Source organism: Cyprinodon tularosa, unplaced genomic scaffold, assembly GCF_016077235.1.
Source record: "Cyprinodon tularosa strain WSP-4 unplaced genomic scaffold, ASM1607723v1 ctg66, whole genome shotgun sequence".
Lineage (NCBI taxonomy): Eukaryota > Metazoa > Chordata > Actinopteri > Cyprinodontiformes > Cyprinodontidae > Cyprinodon > Cyprinodon tularosa.
In genome coordinates this window covers 765,211-786,714 of record NW_024039407.1, presented here as the reverse complement: position 1 = coordinate 786,714, position 21,504 = coordinate 765,211, and the positions used below count along the sequence as shown (strand labels likewise).

General features: G+C 35.9%; 1 protein-coding gene across 1 annotated transcript; it reads right to left on the bottom strand.

Annotated features, from left to right (window-relative positions):
* Positions 1-1,822: 1,822 nt before the first annotated feature.
* Positions 1,823-20,516, bottom strand: nemp1 (nuclear envelope integral membrane protein 1). Its single transcript, XM_038309164.1, has 9 exons — positions 20,371-20,516; positions 17,519-17,640; positions 15,288-15,504; positions 14,244-14,316; positions 14,063-14,156; positions 13,857-13,971; positions 9,028-9,253; positions 6,200-6,376; positions 1,823-2,298 (listed from the first exon to the last, which is right to left on the bottom strand). Exons 1-9 carry the CDS (start codon positions 20,477-20,479, stop codon positions 2,136-2,138), a joined length of 1,296 nt encoding a protein of 431 aa, XP_038165092.1. The 5' UTR covers positions 20,480-20,516; the 3' UTR covers positions 1,823-2,135.
* Positions 20,517-21,504: the final 988 nt, after the last annotated feature.

Here is a 21,504-nt window from a genome sequence, read left to right as displayed (position 1 = left end):
GTCTCAACCTAAAGTCTTGTACAGTTTTTATCCATTTGATGTGTAAACCTCTGAGTATGACGCTGTGCTGTTTAAAGTTGTAAAGAGGAAATTCCAAAGATTTACATTCTTCCTATGGGGTTGGAAAGTATCAGTTCATGGTCATGCTACCAATAACACTAATTACCTTTTTTATTTAACAGAGTGTCTTTAGGTTCTGGTTGATTTGACCTTTTCCTTTCCTTTTTTATTTTTAGGCATTCATAAGCAACAATGTCAGCCCTGTGGATCATGTTTGGCATTTTATGATTGATACATAAACAGATGTGGGAATTTTGATTGATGTGCAACAATAGATTTTATACATGAATCATTAACACCAATTTACAATCCACACTATAAAATGTTTAAATATGTGTATATATATGAGGTGGCAAAGTTATTACAAAGAGAAAACTGCTGTGGTGGGTACTGTTTGCACAGGTCGTTGAGATGTTAATAAAGCTTAAATAGGGTCCACCTGTTTTAAATTCAGTTGATGGGGCACACACCTGTCTATATAAGGTTACATTGTTGATGGTGCATATCAGGCCGCAAACACCATACAGGAGGCACAAATCTAGGGAAGGATCCATAAACATGTTCTACTGATTTGAAGGTCCCAATGGATTCAGCGGCCTCCATCTTTTGAGAATGGAAGAAGTCTGGAACCAACCCAAATCTTCTTAAAGCTGGTGGTCCGGTTAAAACGAGCAGATGGGGAGAAGGGCTTTGGTCAGGGAGGTAAACGAGAAGCCCATTATGACTTTGCCAGAGCTACAGAGTTCCTCTGTGGAAAGAGAACCTTCCAGAGGAACAAGAGACGGCCTGCATGGAAGAATGGTTGACAGAAGCCAGTCATTGAAAGGCACAAGGCAGCCTGTTTGACAAAACACTCCAGACAGACCCTCAGGCCAGGAGAAACTGATTATACAAATATTAAACTATTTGTTGAGAATTCCAGGTGTCATGTTTGTAGGAAACCACCATGCCTATAGTGAAGCATAAATGAACTTTTGTCAGCAGAAGGAACTGGCAGACTAGTTAGGATAAAGGAAAAAAAATAAATGCAGCAATGATCAGAGACACCCTGGATAAAACTGCTTATGAGTGACCTAACGCACACAGTTAAGGTCTGTAAGGAGTGAAACAAAACCACTCTGTAAATGTCCTGTAAAGGCCAGATCTGAATCTGACTGACGGTCACTGGAGAGATCTGAAAATGGCTGCAGAGACGTCTCACTTCCAACCTGATGGAGCTTCATGTGTTCTGCAGAGAAGAACGCACCGAACCGCTAAAGCTGCTGGCATCAGGTTATAAATGAGGCTGTAATTGATACCAAAGGTGGATGTACAAAACGTTAGAATAATTGTTTTTTTGATTTTCCAAATCTAAAAAATATGTTTCCCAAAATCACATTTATATTTTTTTCACCAAAATAGGATACTTTGTGAAGATTGTTATGTTATATTATTAGGAACAAAATGCTTTAAATACCATCCAGATTACCTGTATCAGAAACACAATTAAAGGAAATTTATGGAATATTTTAGGATTTGTAAATAATCAAAAATATAATTCCAAGTTTAAAAAGCTTTGATTAGCGTAATGATACCGACACACAAATAAAAAATATTTTTTTATTCAAAATATCTTGGGATTGTTCCACACACACACGTCCAAAAACATTGATAACAGAAGGATTCACAAGCCTCATCGTTCTTGTGAAATAACAGTTACATAAATATAAAGCTGTTGTTCAAGGGTGTCAGTGTGGAGAAAATGTAAACTGGATCCTTTCGCTTTAGTTGATTGAATCAGAGCCAAAGGGTTGGAAATAAAATTTTGGAAAAGTGCAACCTCACTTATGGATAAAGAAACTCCCCATATTACAGCTCATTCATTCGCAACTAAAGGGTTGACCTGCTAAAGAATGTATGTGCTTTAAGGTGCACTGTCTTTCTGACTCACAAAGCTCATCTCATGGTTCCAGGTGTGATGGTTCTGGGTGGTATCCAGTCCACAGATTCCCTCCATCAAGTCTACATGTCGACCTGGACGTCTGCAGCGAGAAGTTCTTCAACCTGACCTCCTGAGAGACAATAACAGTTTTATCTCACGCCAGCTTCATCATCGGCTCGAGTTTTTCTTCCTCGTCCTCGTCGTCGGTGTCAAATAACTCGTCCTCGAAAAAAGTTCCTCCAAAGCCGTATTCCTGTGTGTGGATGGACACCTCGTTTGGCATCAGGTGGGGGGAGCCTTCGATGAAATCAGCAAACCTGTTGATTATGGAGACCATATACATTTAGACTGGTTCTGCTTAAGTTGTTTACCCAGGGTTTATACATGAATGAGTAACTCGTATTTAATGCTTTTTAATGCTCTTTTAATGCTCTTAAAAATAATCTTAATGCCATCAACAAGCACCCATGACTTGTATATACAGGTGCTGGTCATAAAATTAGAATATCATGAAAAAGTAGATTGATTTCAGTAATTCCATTTAAAAAGTGAAACTTGTATATTATATTCATACATTACATACAAACTCATATATTTCAGTTGTTTATTTTGTTTAATTTTGATGATTACAAATGACAACAAATGAAAATCTCAAATTCATCATATCAGAAAATTAGAATATTACTGAAGACCAATAAAAACAAAGGATTTATAGAAATGTTGGCCAACTGAAAAGTATGAACATGAAAAGTATGAGCATGTACAGCACTCAGTATTTAGTTGGGCCTCCTTTGGCCTGTATTACTGCAGCAATGCGGCGTGGCATGGAGTCGATCAGTCTGTGGCACTGCTCAGGTGTTATGATAGCCCAGGTTGCTCTAATAGTGGCTTTTAGCTCTTCTGAATTGTTGGGTCTGGTGTATTGCATCTTCTTCTTCACAATACCCCATAGATTTTCTATGGGGTTAAGGTCAGGAGAGTTTGCTGGCCAATTAAGAACAGGGATACCATGGTCCTTCAACCAGGTACTGGTAGCTTTGGCACTGTGTGCAGGTGCCAAGTCCTGTTGGAAAATGAAATCTGCATCTCCAAAAAGTTGGTCAGCTGCAGGAAGCATGAAGTGCTCTAAAACTTCCTGGTATGTGGCTGCGTTGACCCTGGACCTCAGAAAACACAATGGACCAACACCAGCAGATGACATGGCACCCCAAACCATCACTGACTGTGGAAACTTTACACTGGACTTCAAGCAACGTGGATGAAGTGCCTCTCTTCTTTTCCTCCAGACTCTGGGACCTTGATTTCCAAAGGAAATGCAAAATTTACTTTCATCAGAGAACATGACTTTGGACCACTCACCAGCAGTCCAGTCCTGTTTCTCTTTAGACGCTTCTGACGCTGTCTGTGGTTCAAGAGTGGCTTGACACAAGGAATGCGACAGCAGAAACCCATGTCTTTCATACGTCTGTGTGTGGTGGTTCTTGAAGCACTCACTCCAGCTGCAGTCCACTCTTTGTGAATCTCCCCCACATTTTTGAATGGGTTATGTTTCACAATCCTCTCCAGGGTGCGGTTATCTCTCTTGCTTGTACACTTTTTTCGACCACATCTTTTCCTTCCCTTCGCCTCTCTATTAATGTGCTTGGACACTGAGCTCTGTGAACAGCCAGCCTCTTTAGCGATGACCTTTTGTGTCTTGCCCTCCTTGTGCAAGGTGTCGATGGTCGTCTTTTGGACAACTGTCAAGTCAGCAGTCTTCCCCATGATTGTGTAGCCTATAGAACTAGACTGAAAGACCATTTAAATGCTTTTGCAGGTGGTTTGAGTTAATTAGCTGATTAGAGTGTGGCACCAGGGGCCATCAATTTTGAACCTTTTCACAATATTCTAATTTTCTGATATGATGAATTTGAGATTTTCATTTGTTGTCATTTGTAATCATCAAAATTAAACATCTGAAATATATGAGTTTGTATGTAATGTATGAATATAATATACAAGTTTCACTTTTTAAATGGAATTACTGAAATCAATCTACTTTTTCATGATATTCTAATTTTATGACCAGCACCTGTACATGGCAAAATCCTTTGTCATCTTTACCGTGGACAGGCTGCAGCCATGTCCCAAGTTCCTCGTTTTCCCGCCACTTTGGTTCAAATTTGCATTTTTCCCCCCATTCTCTAGCCTTTTCTCCACCTCAAACTTCTTTTCCGAAGCATTTTAATGCCATGATTATCAAATTTAATGAATTTTAATGCCGATTAAGGCCTTAATTTGAAAAAATTATAATATAATGACTTTTAATGATTTTTAATGACCAGCAGAAACCCTGTTACCTTCTAACCAAAGCTTGCTCATGATCAGGATTACAGAAGCAACTGATGTTTTTGTGTTGCTTTATAATCAGTGTCCAACTAGAATTTATAGGACTAGATTAAGTTTTATTGATTAGATTGTATATGAATAGGAACCATTTTTATGGCAGGGGGCCTTGAGGTGACCATTGCTGCCAGTTCTCATGTTAAAGAAAATTCTCTTTGCAGACACTGTTCAACCATCTGTACTTCAGTTATAACAAAGGGCCAACTTGGTGAAACAAATGTTTTTCCAGCGCCACCATATTAGATAATGCTTTTAAGCAGATTTATTCCATTGTTATAGTAGCTGGTCGGTGCTGATACTTCAGTACTATCAATCATTGTCCTTGTGTTTTTGCTGTCTGAATGACATTAAGGGCATTTTTAAACACATAACTGAGATTCAAAGCAAGCAGAAAAGAAAAAAACTGCTGTTTCTCAACAACCTTCAAAATCCAATATGGCCGCATTAGATTGGGATATATATATATATATATATATATATATATACACAGTGTAAAAAATTTTGAGTTGAAATTTTTGGGTTGAATATTAATCACCAAAGGTGAGTTTTAACCTCATATATCCATCAAAATCAAAGTCCGCACTTCAAGCAGTTGTTCCTGTCTCTTCATTAATACACAACAATGGGCTGCTATGATTTTCCTTTCTACTTTCACTTCTTACTTGTAATCATACCAAATTTATTGAGCATCAAATGTATATGTGATGTGATACATTTCTCTCGATATCTAAGGATTTTTAAAAGAATTAATCTGAATAATTGTTTCAGACCCTAATTTCCTTTGTTTTCAAATGTTTTTTCTGCATTTTTTTTTCAATTGTGATACATGTTCATATTTGATGTGCATATATATTTTAATACCAGTGTTTCTTCATAAACCAGTCATGGGAAACCGGCAGAAACAGTTATATTAGAATCAGAAACTTAGGTCTAAATGGTCAACAGCCTGTAAAAAGTATCTAATCTATCTTTTATTTTTAGAAAATATGGTTTTGCTTCTGGGTAAGAGTCTAATTTCTATTATTATATTTACATTACAATGCAGTTTTTCCACACAGATTAAGTTGTAAAGGTGTTTTTCATCTTTGATTTATTACATAAGACATCGACTCTAATATTTGCAAAACAGTATTTAGACTTTTTGACGGAGAATCCACTGCTAAATTCCATCTGGTTCAACTAAAGAGGGAAAGCCTCCTACACAGAGAATTATATCACCTTTGATCCAAATCAGATCAGATTATAAGCTGTCAAACATCAGAACCCAACGTCCGCACTGGGCTGTTTAAGTTTGTAGAACAAGAGGATCACAATTATCAGCTTTCTGAGATAAATTCTTCATATTAATATGTCCAAAATTTTAGAAAACTGAAAAATATTTAGAAATTTTTATAAGTGTTAGAATTTTAAAATGGAAAATATGCAAAAGGCAGGAGTGAAGAAGCTGCAAGAAATGTTCAGCTGTGATGCGATCTGGAAAGGAACAGTCTGGGGGTGAATAATTATTACCGGTACTCTTATTTAAACCCTTTGGTTGATAAAAGTGTGTAAAAAAAAAAAAACTGTAAAAATACATTAAATCACTAAATCCATCCTGTGAAAACCCATAAAGTTTACACAGACAGTTAAATTATCCAAAATATCTAATCTGAGAGTCAGTAAGTAAAAACAAAGCTGCATCATAATTTTGTAATTTATTTAGGGGCTACACAATTTTAACAGCTTTCTTCTGTTCTATTGTTTTAATATTGTTTAATTTCTGCTGCTTAAAGGCAACAACATTCATCTTTCTTTTTCTCCGAAACATTTTAGTCTGAAAATCCAAACTGGCACCTTTTGGGGGACTGAAGCCTGGACACAGCCCTCCAGGGGCTGAACTCTGGGCTGTTGCAGTATTTCCGCAGCTCCTCCAGGGCACGGCGGGTCTCTTCTTCTCCTTCTTTCTGATACTCTTCCTCTGTAAGGAGGCGGCGCGGCAGTGGCTTCCAGTTTATATACCCTCTGACCTTCCTGCAAACCGAAGCACATATGATGAATATAAAAACAAAACATCTAAATGAAAACTTTTTGTAAAAATACAAAATGTAAATTTTAAAACTTTGATCACCTTCAATGTGACAAATCAGCTGCATTCAACTAAAAACCCCAATATGTTGATGTACAAAATCTAAACAGCATGGTTTCTACTACTTGATCAAAGCCTCTTTTCACATTACAAATGCATACATTTTCAGTCTTTAGATTTTTTTACGCCATAAACATTCAAATTTGATTACTTTTGGCTGAAGCTTTCCTCTGATTTAACTAAGGTGTTAAAAAAGAAAAAAAAAAAACTTTAATGTTTTATCACATTGGTAAAAAGTTTAAATCTCTATTCTTTGAAAGGAAAAATAAATAGGATATTATCCAAGAATATATTTAATTTAAGTAACAGTTGTGATTAGGGCAGCGAGATATGACTGGAAAATGTATGAGAGATAAAGGCCAAGGCAGAGAATTTCCTTCATCCCCAGAAAGAGGTGTGGTTCTGGATTAGAGTTAAATGAAAGTACAGAACATTTCTGTCGATGTATTTTTTTCTTTTGTTCAGGTGTCTGTCATTATACTAACTGCTTTTTGTTTACCCACCATTGCCATAGGGCAGTAAAATAATATAAATCCCACATGTTTGTGATCTGTCTCATTTGAAAGCTAAGAGCTTCTATTTTCTGGAGATATGCGTACAAGTTTTACAAAGCTTGAGCTATGGAACTTAAAACATGTACAATGGAATACATTTTTTTTCTCACAAATAAAATACAATTCTTAATATTCTATATCTTGGGTATAATTCATAGCCGACCTTCCTGCCTCACTACACTTGTTGATGGTGTGGAAGATAAATGTAAAATTTCTCTAGTCATAATCATTGTGAAACTGTGACCTTTCTTGTATGCAAAAGGTCAATTGATCCAAATTAGAATCAAAAGTGCCGAAATGGATTGTTTGAATTTTATGATTAATATACCAATAACTTTCTTGTATATCCAAAATGTTCAGCTTTCAGAATTCTGACTGCATTTTCTGTGCATTTGCAGTTATTTCTCCTCTCACTCCTTACACACATCAATAAGTACAATCTTTTCAGCCCGCCCATACACCTCCAATACTTCATTACAAAGATTATTGGCTAACAAACTATGTCAATCAATGTTTGGTTGGTCATTGATTAGGGGAGTTCAGCTAGGCAAAGATTAGTGACGCAGGAGCCTGGGGACGGCGTTCCTCAGGTCCTGGACATTTCTGATGCATTTTAGATACTGAGAAAAAAAAACATGTGCATGATTTTGAGAGCTAACAGATTGGCAAATAAGCCCACATAACGTAAATAATCTAAAATGGCGGACACACGTCCATAGAAACGGGGAAAATTGGCTTGTATCAACTTTATTTTTAATTCTTCATGGTAAAATGAGCTTAGGTGGATTAAGACATGTGATTTTATTTTAAGGGAAATACATATATCTTGATAGTACATTAATGTGGAGTATATATATATATATATATATATATGAAAAGTCACCTTGCGCTGTGTTTTCCGTGTAGAACTTCAGCACTGTACCAAAATCTATTTGGCCACTTGGGCAAGAAACAGGAGGAGTACACGCTTTCCTAAAACCCGCCCCCCTTCTTTTTCTGATTGGCTAATACTGTTAGTTTCAGAGGATTCCTTTGCAACCATTGGCTGACAAATGCGAGAGGGATTTTGATTGTCTTTTTTTATTTATTTACCCTCACAGGCAATCGCTACGAGCCAGAAATCCAGCCTGTGGCCAGAATACTTTAATCCCTGTAGTTGTCTTTTAATTGAGTTGATAATCATTTTCTTTAGGATGGCCTGATTCTAAAGACGCACAACATGGTGGGATGCAGAACAAAATTTGACTTAAAACTTCCCGGGCAGTGGGAACCAAGGTGTTAATTGTCCAGCCCTAGCTGTGTTTAATGAAGAAAAAACTCAAATAAAATCAGAAAATTGTTTAAATGTTTTGTTTGGCATTTAAACCAAAAGCATGTCAAGAATCTTAATCTAGGTTAAAACATAGAAGTAATATGATCCATAGACAAAAAGAGCAATGAAAAACACTTTTTTGTACAAATATCTTTTTGTTTTGTTTTATTAATCAGGAAATTGAAATTATATTAATCAAATAACTGCACAAAAACTAAAGCTGGAGAGGGGCAAAATAAATATATCAGTAACCTAACAAAGATAATACATATGGCTTCATCACAGAGTTTGAAAGTATGCACCTGTATGCAAAAGGGATGTTGAAGCTTTTTTTTTTTGTCTCTTTAGCAGATTTATTGTTTCTTTACCAATTCTACAAGAGATGGTTGCATTTAATAACAAAAAGTTATTTTATATTTCAGTCTTTTTACACAAAAACCTGGCATTTTAACAAAAGTGTGTCGTCTTTATCAACTTTATGAAAATAAATAATCCAAACAGACAAAAACTTGCCATTTACAGCAAGCCTAAATATTAGAGGAATTTACACTTCAAGATCTTCAAAATCTGTGAAACCATTTAAAAAGTTTCCCATTATGCCTTAACAGTAGATTTACAACTTTTCCTGTACTCTTGCGCCATCTTCTGTCAACTTTGGAGTACTGCATACCTCCATGCTGCCAATGCCAGAATGACTGGATACTCCAGATTTTTGGAGAGCAAAGATGCCACGATGATAGCAAGGGCAACCTGCTGGATCTGAATTCCCAGGTAAATCAGAAGTAGGCCAAACAGTTGCAGGGTCCAAGATAGGATGTTGATGCTCTTCTCATCCACCAGTGGGCCGTAACGGTAACACACGGCAAAACTGATGAATCCCACCACCGTTACGTAACCTGACCAAAACACAAGGGAGGATAACTTAAGCAGTGTAATAGAAACTTTCTGGAACCATGTGGCTGTTTTACATGACCCAATGTTTGAGCATTTGGATATAAACAACAGAAGATCAAAAATTACAGTCTTAATAATAGCAGTTTAACTGTTGTACTTTATATAATGCGAGAGCCACAGAGTATAGGGTTTTTTAATCTCATAGATCAACACAGAATAGCATCAACATGAAGAGGATGAAAAATTATGTAGTTTTAAAAGATAAAAAGTTGGTTGTACATTATTTTTAGATTTGAAAAGTGAAAACTAAATTTTGAAACATTTTTCTTTATGACCTTTTGTTTACAGATACATTGGATGAAAAGAGGCTTCTAACATCTATCTCTGAGGATGTTTACATAATTCAGTCTGATATTTAGCAAAGAACAAGTGGTTTTCTGTCATAATTCTCCAGTTTTTAGATTAATTCACCACTGCTTCATCCCGGTGTGTGTTAAACAAAGCACTCCCGCAGCATGATACCACCTCCATCTTTCATTCAGCAGGTTGGTGTGCATCCTGCTAATGAAACATGCTAAAATCTGAATAGAGGCCAAAATGTTGTTTTTGTCTAAAATTACTGCAGGGCCTTCTTCCACATGTTTATCTTTTCCTATCTTCTAAAAATAATAAATAATAATTTTATTTTATTGATCTCACATTGGAGAAATTTACTTCTACATTTAACCCAGTCCCTTGGGGAGCAGTGGGCTGCCATCATGGGGGCCCGGGGAGCAATTGGGGGTTAAGGGTCTTGCTCAGAGACCCAGAGTGGGGCTTTAAGTCAGAACCCCAGGATTCCAAGCTCTTTAGAGTCTTAAATCTTGCTTTTCCTATTTCTACTCCTCCATAAATTTTTAATGCAGTAATTGAGACATTTATAGTTAGATATAACCCTGCTTTAAACCTCCACAACTGTATCCCATACCTGCCTGCTGTCCCTTGCTCTTTAAGGTGCACTTTATTCCCTTATTCAAAAAAAACCTCCAAGGATTTACAGAACAGCTGGATCCAGCGGCGTAGGAAGCGGGGGGGACGGGGGGGACATGTCCCCCCAATATAAAAGCTAGGTGGATATGTCCCCCCCAAAAAATTGTACCGCAAAATATTAGATTTTGACATTTTTTTACTAGCGTGCTTTTATTTTGAAGGCGCAGCATAGCATTACGTCACTGTACTCCCCCTCCCCTCTCTGAACTGCTGAGTGAGAGTGAAGGGAGGGAAACAGCGATACAGAAGTCAGAAACTTGTGAAAGAGGTAAAATGGTCTGTCGGGATGCTGCCTCTTTGTTGTCAGTTCACTTTCATATATAGAAACTGAATCTTTTTGGTTTAGTCATCTTAGTCTTGTACGAAAGAGGATTAGGGCCACTGGAAAAAAAAAAGTTAACTGATTTTTAAATTTTTTTTTAGTTTAACATGGGTAAAAAAGTAATAATTCTGACTTTTCTCAGAATTCTGACTTTAATCTCAGAATTCTGACTTTTTTCTTCTGACTTTTTTCTCAGAATTCTGACTTTAATCTCAGAATTCTGACTTTTTTCCTCAAAATTCTGACTTTAATCTCAGAATTCTGACTTTAATCTCAGAATTCTGACTTTTTTCCTCAAAATTCTGACTTTAATCTCAGAATTCTGACTTTTTTCTCAGAAATCTGACAGATGATTAATATTTCTAATCAATTTACAGTGTTTTTTTTTTTTTTTGGGGGGGGGGGGGTACTATACAGATATATAAAAACAAGAAGGTCTAACTAAAAAAATAACCAGAATATATGTTTAGAGTAAAGATTTACTACTTGTACACAAGCACACAATTTCAAATCTGCTGAGCTTGCTGTGCAAGAAAATCTCAAATATACGTATAAAGAAATATAACAGGAAGTACTGCTAAAACAAACTAAATGTTAAATAATGTAGATATTGGTTTAAAAAATTCTTCAGATTTGGAAATTTGGAAGGAATACATAATTTTGAAATTAATCAACAAATCTGTTAAAAAATAAATAAATAAAAAATAAAAGTTGCACTTTTTACTTGAGGAATTTGTTGAATAACTTCATAATTATGAGTTTAACTAGTTGGAGGTAATGCTACACTTCTCTGCTTCCTGTCTTGCTCATAAAAGGTAAACATTATAAACCCACCATTCATTTTCTACACTATTTGGAAAACACAACACAAATGTAATATAACAAAAGTATGTTTAAAAACAAACATGTTAGCATCAAGCCATAGCCATGTCTGTTTTAGAGACTAGCTCTCTTGTTTTAATGACCTTCTGCTCCTCCATTTATAAGGGGGACCCCTCGGGCACATCAAAAGTTGCCTAATTCTGTAATTTTTCACCAATGTGTCACTGGCCATCTCAAACAACTCACATCTTTATCAGTGAAGCTGAATGCTCCACATCTCTACCTTCATGGTGCCCATCTACATTAAGATCCAAAATTCTGAGATTAAAGTCAGAATTCTGAGAAAGAAGTCAGAATTATGAGATTAAAGTCAGAATTCTGTGAAAAAAAGTCAGAATTCTGAGAAAAAAGTCAGAATTCTGACTTTTTTCCTGTATTAAACTGAAATAAAATTTAAAAATCACTTAACTTTTTTCAGTGGCCCTAATCCTCTTCCGTAGTCTTGGGCTGATCACTCATCCAATATTTAACTGCTAACTTTCTCTAGATGTTTGCCACGCTAGCCAAAATGTTATTTTTTTTTATATATATCTCATTTCAGTACAATGCCACCACCAACTAAAAGGCTTAAACAGCAGTAGGACTTACTCAGATTTTTAAAAAAGAGAAACGTCAGTGTGAGTAACAGTCACCTAACACAACTTGTGTTGAAATTAGCCTGGTCTGGGATTTTTTATTTTTTGTGTGGTTTTGATTCGCCGAAATGGACAGATGTTATACCTGCCGCGCTCCTGATCGTTAGTTAAAACCACAGGGAGAATTAATTTTAATTCTTAGCAGCGAACTGCTGCACAACCACTAATTAACCAACTAATTAACTTCTGCACCTTTATTTCCTCAAATAAACTGCTGGCTCCTCTTTTTAGACTATAAACAGATTAACACAACATTGACAACTCTGTAGTTTTCTCTGTTCTGTACTGCAAATTGGAATTGAAGACGCCATTTCTACCAAAGGTCGGGACAGACTGGCGCACCAGCACCTCCTGACCCCACTAAGGGACAGGGTGTACAGAAAATGGAAGGATAGATGGATTTCTACCAAAGATTTAGAATGCGTTTTTGAACCAGATGCTTCAAAGCGCCCTGTCCATAATTCTTCACCACACTGTCAGCTCCCTCTGTCAGTCAATCTATATAAATTCATTTTGACCATTATTGCAAGTTTGACAAAATAAAACATATCAAACTTTGCACTTCTGTGGCCTACTGAATTGTTTTTAATCCAACTGAAATATTTGATTTTCTAGTGCGTATGCGGACACTAAATATGCCAAGGGCTGAAGCCCTTGAAAGACATCTCCCTTTGCTTAATAAAAGACTCCAGTCATTTTGTTTGGTGATATGCTCACATCTTATGAACAAATGCATTATGTAAATTTTAAATGCATTATTTTTGCAAGACACATTTATAAAGGAATAAAGTAAAAGATTAAATAGCCTTTTTTTAAAGTAGCGTACTTAAGACATGTTTCTGTTGAATATTTACGAATCTCAGATTTCCGACATGTGTCCCCCCCAATTGTAAACATATTCCTACGCCCTTGGCTGGATTCATACTTAGACACCACGTTGGTTTTATCTTTATTAAAAGGATAAAGTCACTTTATGTGCCTAAACCAAAAAGACCAAAATCCAGTTATGATTAAATAAGGCTTCATACTCAAAGCACCCATCCTGATAGTGTTTTGATATTCCACTGGGTGCCATGAGCTAAATAAACAGATGTTAGTCATTGATGCAGCTACCGAAGACCAGGCTGTCTGCTCGGTTAGGCTTTAAGGAAAACCAACAGCTCGGAGGATAGGCCTTAAATAGCACCACCAGCACCATTAGTGAAAACATGCATTTACGTGTCTTTTAATGCCACAGCGATGTCAGAGCACCTGCTGAGGTTCAGTGAACTGCAACAGACACACAGTTTTTCCAAAGCAACTGGAGTTTTGGTAGATATAAACAGAAAGGGTATAATCACAAAAAAAAAAAAAAAAAAAAAAAAGCAAATCTTAAAAAGACAATACTATGTCATCAGGAGGTTTAAAAGTCAGAAAATGTTAAATGCAATCAATGTCAGTTATTAGTTATTAAAAAAAAAATATATATATATATATATATATATATATATATATATATATATATGTGCCTTTTAAAGATAAGGTTTCTTCACTTTACTAATAGAAAAAGTTTTTTCCAGTTCACTATTGTGCACTACTCTGTGTGCTGATCTATCACATAAAAATTGTTGCAACATTTCTAAATGTGAAAAAGCTTCAGGGCTTATGGATGCTTTGCCAAGGCTCTCTGCATAAGTTACTCAAAATGCTGCTGCAGGTTTGTTTTCTGCTTTAAGTGTGTTGATGATAGGTCTGTACCTAATGCAGCGGGCCAGTGCTCTCGCAGAATCACACCAAGGTTCTTGCAGACAAGTTGGATGGCATAGAGAGAGAATGACCACCCGCCCACAATAAGCATGTAAAAGGGGCTTTTCTGCGGAAAACAACAGGTGCAAAAATCAAGCAAGCATTAAATCCTTGAGACTTTATGACAATAAAAATGTCACAGGAATAAAACAACTTACCTTTGGCAAAAAGCGGGACAGAATGTAAAAGAGGATGAGGAGAGAAGCGAGCATGCCTGTGCTCATTCCAGCAGAGTAGAAGAAAAGCTGACTCCTTCAGTAAAGAATTTATAAAGAAGAAAATGTTAAATAATTCCTGTTGAAACTTAAAATGCAGCAATGATTTAGCACAGATAAATACCTGCTCAGGGAGTCTGCAAAAACAAACAGCAACACCCCGGAGAGGAAGACCAAAAACAGGTAGATATCAAACTCTGCAAGAAAAAGAAAATGTATATTTCATCTGTAGGGCTGCAACTTGGGATGCAATTGATAATAGAGTTGTTTTTTTTTTTTTTACACAAATCAATTATAAATACCATGGCAATAGTTGCTTAGTATATTTTAAACACATTTAAAACTAAAATTGTGCCACAAGAGGAGTTTCAGATCTGAGTGTGTTGTTCTTTTAAGCAAATATGCAAGTTTTAGAGTCTGTATACTATGTGATCTTCAAAAGTATTTGGGGATTCACAATTGATCACACTGATTGTTTCAGCTTTAATTATCTGTATAACATAAACCAAAACCTTATGTTGGAACTTTTCTATTCCAAAGTTACTCTGCTCTTTTGTTCACCTATCTAACAAATAATATTTGTTGTATAGTCTCAATAAAACCTTACTTTAGAAATAATGTCAGTGTCTTTCCAACAAACACTATAGCAATTTGCCATTATAGTGATGTTTTTAGGAACCTCCAAACTGTTGTTTATTAATTTACATAAATTGCCCTCAGATCCTTCTTGCTTAGAAAGTGTGCTTGATTAAGATTTCAGGCTTGCCCTCGTGTCATTGGGAGATGGTTCAAAACATCAGAAATCCAGTTCAGCTGAGAGTTTCAGAATACGCTTTTATCAGATCAATTTACTGCGGGATTCCCTGTGGATTTATTAACTCAAGACATCTGAAGGTAGAACCACAAGGAACAAGAACAGAGATATAGCAGTAACCTACAGAAGATAAACTACACTCTCTAAATCTAATCAGGATTGGGGCTTTGTCCATTTTTATCACAGTGGATTTGGAAAATCTAAATATGTCCATCTTTTTCTTTAATCTTAATCTATCTTCCCTCGATTGTATGAGCATTTTCAGACTCTTGGAAGGTGTAAATTGTGCATCCAAGGATGCTTCATTTGCCCTTAACCAGTAAGGAAACACACTACATTGGTTTCCCCACTTACTGCGGATGGATTTAACGGTGTACTGAGCTCCTGCAGTAGGATCCACCTTGAAGCAGGTCAGCTTACTGAACAGGTTGATGTTAATGAAGGTTTCATTGTGCTGCTCTCGTAGAAAACTTTGAAACCAGCTCTTTACACTGAAGTGTTCCAGCTCCTGCAGCTCCTCTTCACCTTCCACAGTTTCCACCTTAAATACTTTTGAACTCCACACCTTCACCTGTCAGAAACATTAACTTTGTTATACACTTAAAGTTTATAAAACCAACAATCAATTAAAAGTTCTTAATATCCAGAAGTTATCTAAAAGAATAAACAACCACAAAGTAGGACTTTGAAAATCTTTTATGAACAATTAGGATTTAAATAAAAAATAAAAACTATGGATCAAGATAAGGAAAATCAGCAGATTAATTAATTTTAATTTTGAGAACTCTTAATTTTAGCTACTCTAATAAATATTTTTTGATCAGGTTTTTGAGACTTTGGTGATTAAACAATCACCAACAAAGGGGAAGAAATTTCCCAGATACTATGTTTAGCCAACAGACTTAATACCAAACAATCTACTTTTGGTTTCCTTTAACCACAATAACACCTTTAATCCCCCATCTGTTTAATCCAGAGACAACAGAAGAAAGATAGCAATCGGCTGATTAAGTTGCATTTACAGCAAGTTTTTTTAAATATACATTGTACCTGTCAACTAAATCAAGGCGAAAATCTGAATCTTTAATTTCGAGCTACAAATCACAGTAGAAACTAATCCAGCAAGAGCCTTTATTTTCCAAAAAGCTTACAATACACCAAAACTGTACTTCATGGTTTCTGTTGAAGTACAGATGTGCTTTACATGATCGCTCCTCTTTCCTTAACACCTTTAGAACCAAAATTTAATCGAACCCAAACAGATTTACTCAGTTACAACAAAATTATACCTGGAAAAACTATGGTTGGATCAGATCGCTAAAGCACAGCCACCATGTCCCCTGTATTGGATACATTGGGCTTTCTCCTTTAAGAGAAAACAAACCTGCACACTGGAATCTGGAGGAATTACGTTATTAACCTGTAGCACTAACATTTATAAAAGTGGGAGCTACAGACTTTTGCAGTAGTAGAAGAAAGGTCAGATGCATGTAGGCCATCAGACAAGCTGGACCAATCTGTCAGGACCCAGTTACAGTGAACGCATTAGGAGCTTAGATTCAGCTTACAGCATTTCTTCATTTGGTCATATCAGCCTCTAAATGGTGGTACCAAATGAATTTATAAATTCTAAAGTTACAATCCCAGTTGATGTGAGACAAAGAGAAACATGTTCTATAGCCTAGACCAGTGGTGGGCAATGCCAGTTCCTGAGGGCCGGTATCCTGCAACTTTAAGATGTGCATTTGGTTGAGCACACCTGAATCAAGTCATTTAATGATTGAGAGGACTCTGGAAGAACTGACTGCATACTGAGACGGTAACTCAACCATTTGATTCAGGTGTGCTGGTAAAAGGATGAATCTAAGGCTACGTTCACACTGCAGCCTGAAGTGACCCAAATCCCGATTTTTCGGCCCATATGTGACCTGTATCAGATTTTTTCATGGCTGTCTGAACAACAAAGATCCAATTTTTTCCAATCTGACCCAGGCCACTTGGCTATGTGGAATCCGATACGAATCTGATCTTTTCAAATGCGACCTGCGTCTGAACGGTCAGGTCGCATTCATCCAACCTGAACGCCATTAATACCCGACAAAAGTCAATATTCTGGGTCTTACTATCAATAAGCGACAAGAGAAACAACAACCATGGCAGACGATGATGCGGGGAGAAGTTTATCTTTAACCATCTTGAAAAGAGTGTTTTTTTATGGTTGGGAAAGATCGCCAGATGCGCTCCGGCACTACCATCCATTTTTTACTCCCGTAAACACAGAGCACGCTGGCCTGTAACATCATTGCGTCCTCTACTGCGCAAGCGGAACACTTGCGTTTTATGAATGCAGTTCACACAGGAGATCACATACAAGTCACATAAATTTGGAATTGTGAACGGCAACGCAAAAAAAAAAAAAAAATCGGATTTCACAAAAAAAAAAAAAAATAAGGATATTGAACATCAAGGCCTGCAGTGTGAACGTAGCCTAAATGTTGCAAGATACTACCCCCCAGGAACTGGAATTGCCCACCCCTGGCCTAGACTAATTTTCTAACCCGTTTAGTCTAATTAGTGGAACTTACCTGAATTCTTGTCCATGTTTGCCTCCAGGTTGGAACAACTGGATTTTTGTAACAGAACAGGTTGGGTCCCATCATGACGAGCTGTTCGCCATCATTCAGATCAATTATTGAAGGTGTGTTACCTGATTGAACAAGCAAACACATGTGTGACTGGATCAAAGAATTTTACTTTGGACATGTTTACAATAAAAGGTAAAGTTGGTGAAGAAAACAAATTGAAGGACTTTACTACTTTAGGAAGTCAAGACCTAGAACATCATGTTAAGGTCTTTAAGGTGTAAGAAAGTTTAAGACAGTGATAATAATGGTACACACAGCTGATATTTGTGGGGATTTTTTCTTCTCCTGCATCGACATCACATGATTCACATGCATTGCCGCTCCCTCCATTTTTTATCAGTTGTGGATGTTTTATTTTTATTTTTATTCAGTAAAAAGTTATTTTGTTTGAATTATTTGCGTAACATTTGTCACTGTGTAATTTTAATCATGTAAATTGTAAAGGGAAATGTGTTGTCGGTTTGAAAGTATTTTACAGTTCAAGATAAAGGGGCAATCTGCAACCCACGTAAGGCCAAAATAGATTGACAAAAGCTAAAGCTTTGGGAAGGCAAAGAGCCAGCCAGTGGCCCGACGTTAACCCGTATGAGCAGTGAGAAATGTAAAATTATGGCATTGGACAACCGGCCATTTTCAGTCATCAAAGACCAAGGTTTCAGGAAACAGATGTTACCTTGAAACACCTGAAAATTTCAGTTCTAAAAAATCTTAATTTTTAACACTTGACCAATAAAACATTTTATTGGTATTGGTTTTAAAAATAAAAAAATAAAAATTGGAATCAGTGGGTCTGGCTTTTTTTTTTTTTTTTTTTTTTTTTTTTTTATCGTAATTGTCAGAAAACTGCAATCCGTGCACACTCCTGAGCTCCACAACAATCACTTTCACATGACCAAACAAATACAATATGTCCGATCCCCTCCCATCCACCTCCTGAAACAAGAAAAAAAAAAAAAAAAAACTACACAGCCCAGTTTTATCTATTGGACAGATGCCTATATGCCTAAAAATGTCCAAAATTAGCTGATACAGATATTAAAGCTGATATACTATGCACCCCTAATCCAACAGTTAAACAGCATTTAAAGTGCTTATGGAATATTTACTCACTTGAATCTAAAGAGAATTAGGTGCTTATGCTGCATACAAATGACATTAACCAAACTGATAAAGGTCTCAGAATGTTGGAAGCATAGATACAAAAGAGAAGAAATCTAATGTTAACCACCTCACATCCTGAAGAGGTTGCACCAAAGCCCTTTGACACAAAGTACAACCAAAATGACCTGTAGCACACCATTATGTTAAATGACATAGCCTCATGTTACTAGTTTTCAGAGACAATCCAAAATAATTAGAATAGAGCTAAGTTGGGTAAAAAAAGAAAAATCAATAAGGGATGTTTCAACACAACCTTTTCCACTCCAAGACGACACAGATATTACAGCTTTGAGAATGGCCGATATTGCTATTGACCGATACGATGTTAACACGAATAATTCATATATTTATTAGTTATTTTACAGTGCAGAATTATAGAAAAAGCTTGATTAAGGGATATTTCTTAAACTTTGAACAATAATTACCAGCCTTCCATATGACAACAACTGACCCTTTTCTTATTCACCAAAGAGTTACATAAACTTTAAACAAAAGTGGACAGGAACAAAGTGCTTTTATAAGCTTTCCATAAGAGATTTTAAAAGCAGGTTGTTATATTCAATATTAATTTTTTGATGATATCAAACTAATTTCAAAAAATTATATTGGATCAGAACATCCCTAAAAATATTAAGGCATAGAAAGATTATTAATATTATTTCTAAAGACAATTCTAAGTGTTTTGCACAGACTAAAGAGTAAAAAAGAAGAAAAATAAAATCACAATAAAAGCAAGTAAAGATAAAAACATGGAGATTAATATTGGAATATAGGTGGGTGATAAATCAATAAAAATAAAGATCAGGTAATCTTTAGGAAACTGGATTTTTTTTTCTTATCAGAGTTCTAAACCTTGGATTTCCAAAGTGTCACCAGTTCATCACTTGATATTAGATACGTGCTAATACCTGATTAACTAACTCAGTATGAAGACATTTAGAGTGTTACAGTATGTTTGCTGTGAAATAAGCATGTTTTATAACCTTAATTGCTTTATCCTTTCAATTAAGCTCACCTCCAAGAGGAAATGACTGACAGGTAGCTTTTGAAAGTAATGTACATCATTTGTCATGTTTTTTTTATTTTTTTTATGAAAATTAAGAGAGAAAGAAAAGAAAAAAAAAAATAAAGAAAAGTTGGTTTTGACGGGGACATTTTAAGATTAGTTTTTAAGGCCATTTCGCCAAGCCCCACACAGATACTAATTATTCTTCAACCAGTTAAGACATTTTGACCCATCATTTATTAGCTTCCCTGTATGCAAAACACCTCGGATTAGTCTGGACCTGCATAAAAACAATCTGGGCGTGTTCTCGGATGTCAAAGCGAGGACAAAAAGCAATACCTATAATAAAATCGACAGGATGCAAATATCCCAAATGATCCTCGTATGGTAGCGACGAGCTAACATTACAAAACCTGAACAAAACCGAAACTCGCATTACTGTTTAGTGAAGCTAAACAATCTTCAAAAACATAGGTGTGTCCATGAAAAGCCCTGATACACCAACAAAGTCTACTCAACTTTAAAATGGATACAGACACTGGCTAACATGTATTAGCCGTAGCTTGTTTAATATGTTAAATATCGCCGAAGTTATTCCTACTTGCACCGTAACACAGCTTCTTACCCGCTTTTTGGTGCGATGTCTGAGGTAAGCACACGAATAGCACCGTAAAAAACAGTAAATTTGAACTTGTTGAGAACCACCCGCTTATAATTTTCATGCATCCCGCCATGATGATATTCTTAAGCCCCTCCTCCTGTAACGTCTTTGCACGCGTCTTCCGCTTAGCGCCGTTCGGTCAGCCAATCAAAAGCTCCGGTCTTGTGGCGTCATTTTTAACCTTTGATTTTGTTGAGCTTGAATTCCTTAAAAAAAACTTAATAAACAACAAAGTAAGAGAAATTTCTCATAAAATTATTCAGAATGTTTATCCTGTCAAAGCATTTTTGATATAAAAAAAAAAAAGATATAAATGGGATATGGTCCCAATGTGTACTTTTCGTAGAAATAATGAAGAAAAGCTTATTCATCTTTTTGGGGATTGTAATAATACCAAAATATTCTGGAGAGATATGTCAATTTTTTTTCATTAAAAAAAATCTTAAAATTACTTTAACAGCTGAGGATGTTTATTTGTGGTGGAGAAATGTGAACTTGTCAAAACAGAATTTTTATATGTAATACATTTTTTTATTATTTATGGTAAATATATTCACACCTCCAAATATTTACAACAAAAACCTAATTTCCAGATTGTATTATCTTCTATTAATATCTATATAGAAGCCTTAAAATTTAGTTCAAATGCCAAAGCTATGCAAATTCTAACTGCCTTTAAAGAATTATTATAACCCTCGAGCATAGATTAGATTTGATTTTGACATTTTAAAATAATAAGTCTGTTCTGTAAAGCCCTTTGTTGTTGTATATGCTTGTAATTATTAATGTTCATATTGTTCATGTATGTTCATTTTAACTTTGAGCAAGCGCTCAAAGTTAAAAGGGGGCACATGAAGAGCAGATTTAAAACACCATACAGAAAAATACCTTGCTGTACAACCGGTTGAATTTTACCAACCCAATCACAAAACACCATGACACACATACTCAAATGTTTGTTAGAGATCAGTACAAGGCAAAATGAGTCTGTTTTTTACCTCATGGGTAGATCGAACAGCTTCTGTTGAGAGGGTTGGTGCCGCTGTTTTGCTGGAGGTGGGCTCTATTGATCTGATAGTGTGACATTAAAAAGAGCAT

What these genes read in the sequence shown, in the direction of transcription:
- nemp1 (XM_038309164.1), bottom strand. Translation starts at nt 20,479, where the DNA reads ATGGCGGGATGCATGAAAATTATAAGCGGGTGGTTCTCAACAAGTTCA. An exon ending in TGTCCCGCTTTTTGCCAAAG is followed by an intron (nt 13,972 to 14,062) that starts GTAAGTTGTTTT and finishes TGTTTTCCGCAG; the next exon opens with AAAAGCCCCTTTTACATGCT. An exon ending in CTGGCATTGGCAGCATGGAG is followed by an intron (nt 6,377 to 9,027) that starts GTATGCAGTACT and finishes TTCGGTTTGCAG; the next exon opens with GAAGGTCAGAGGGTATATAA.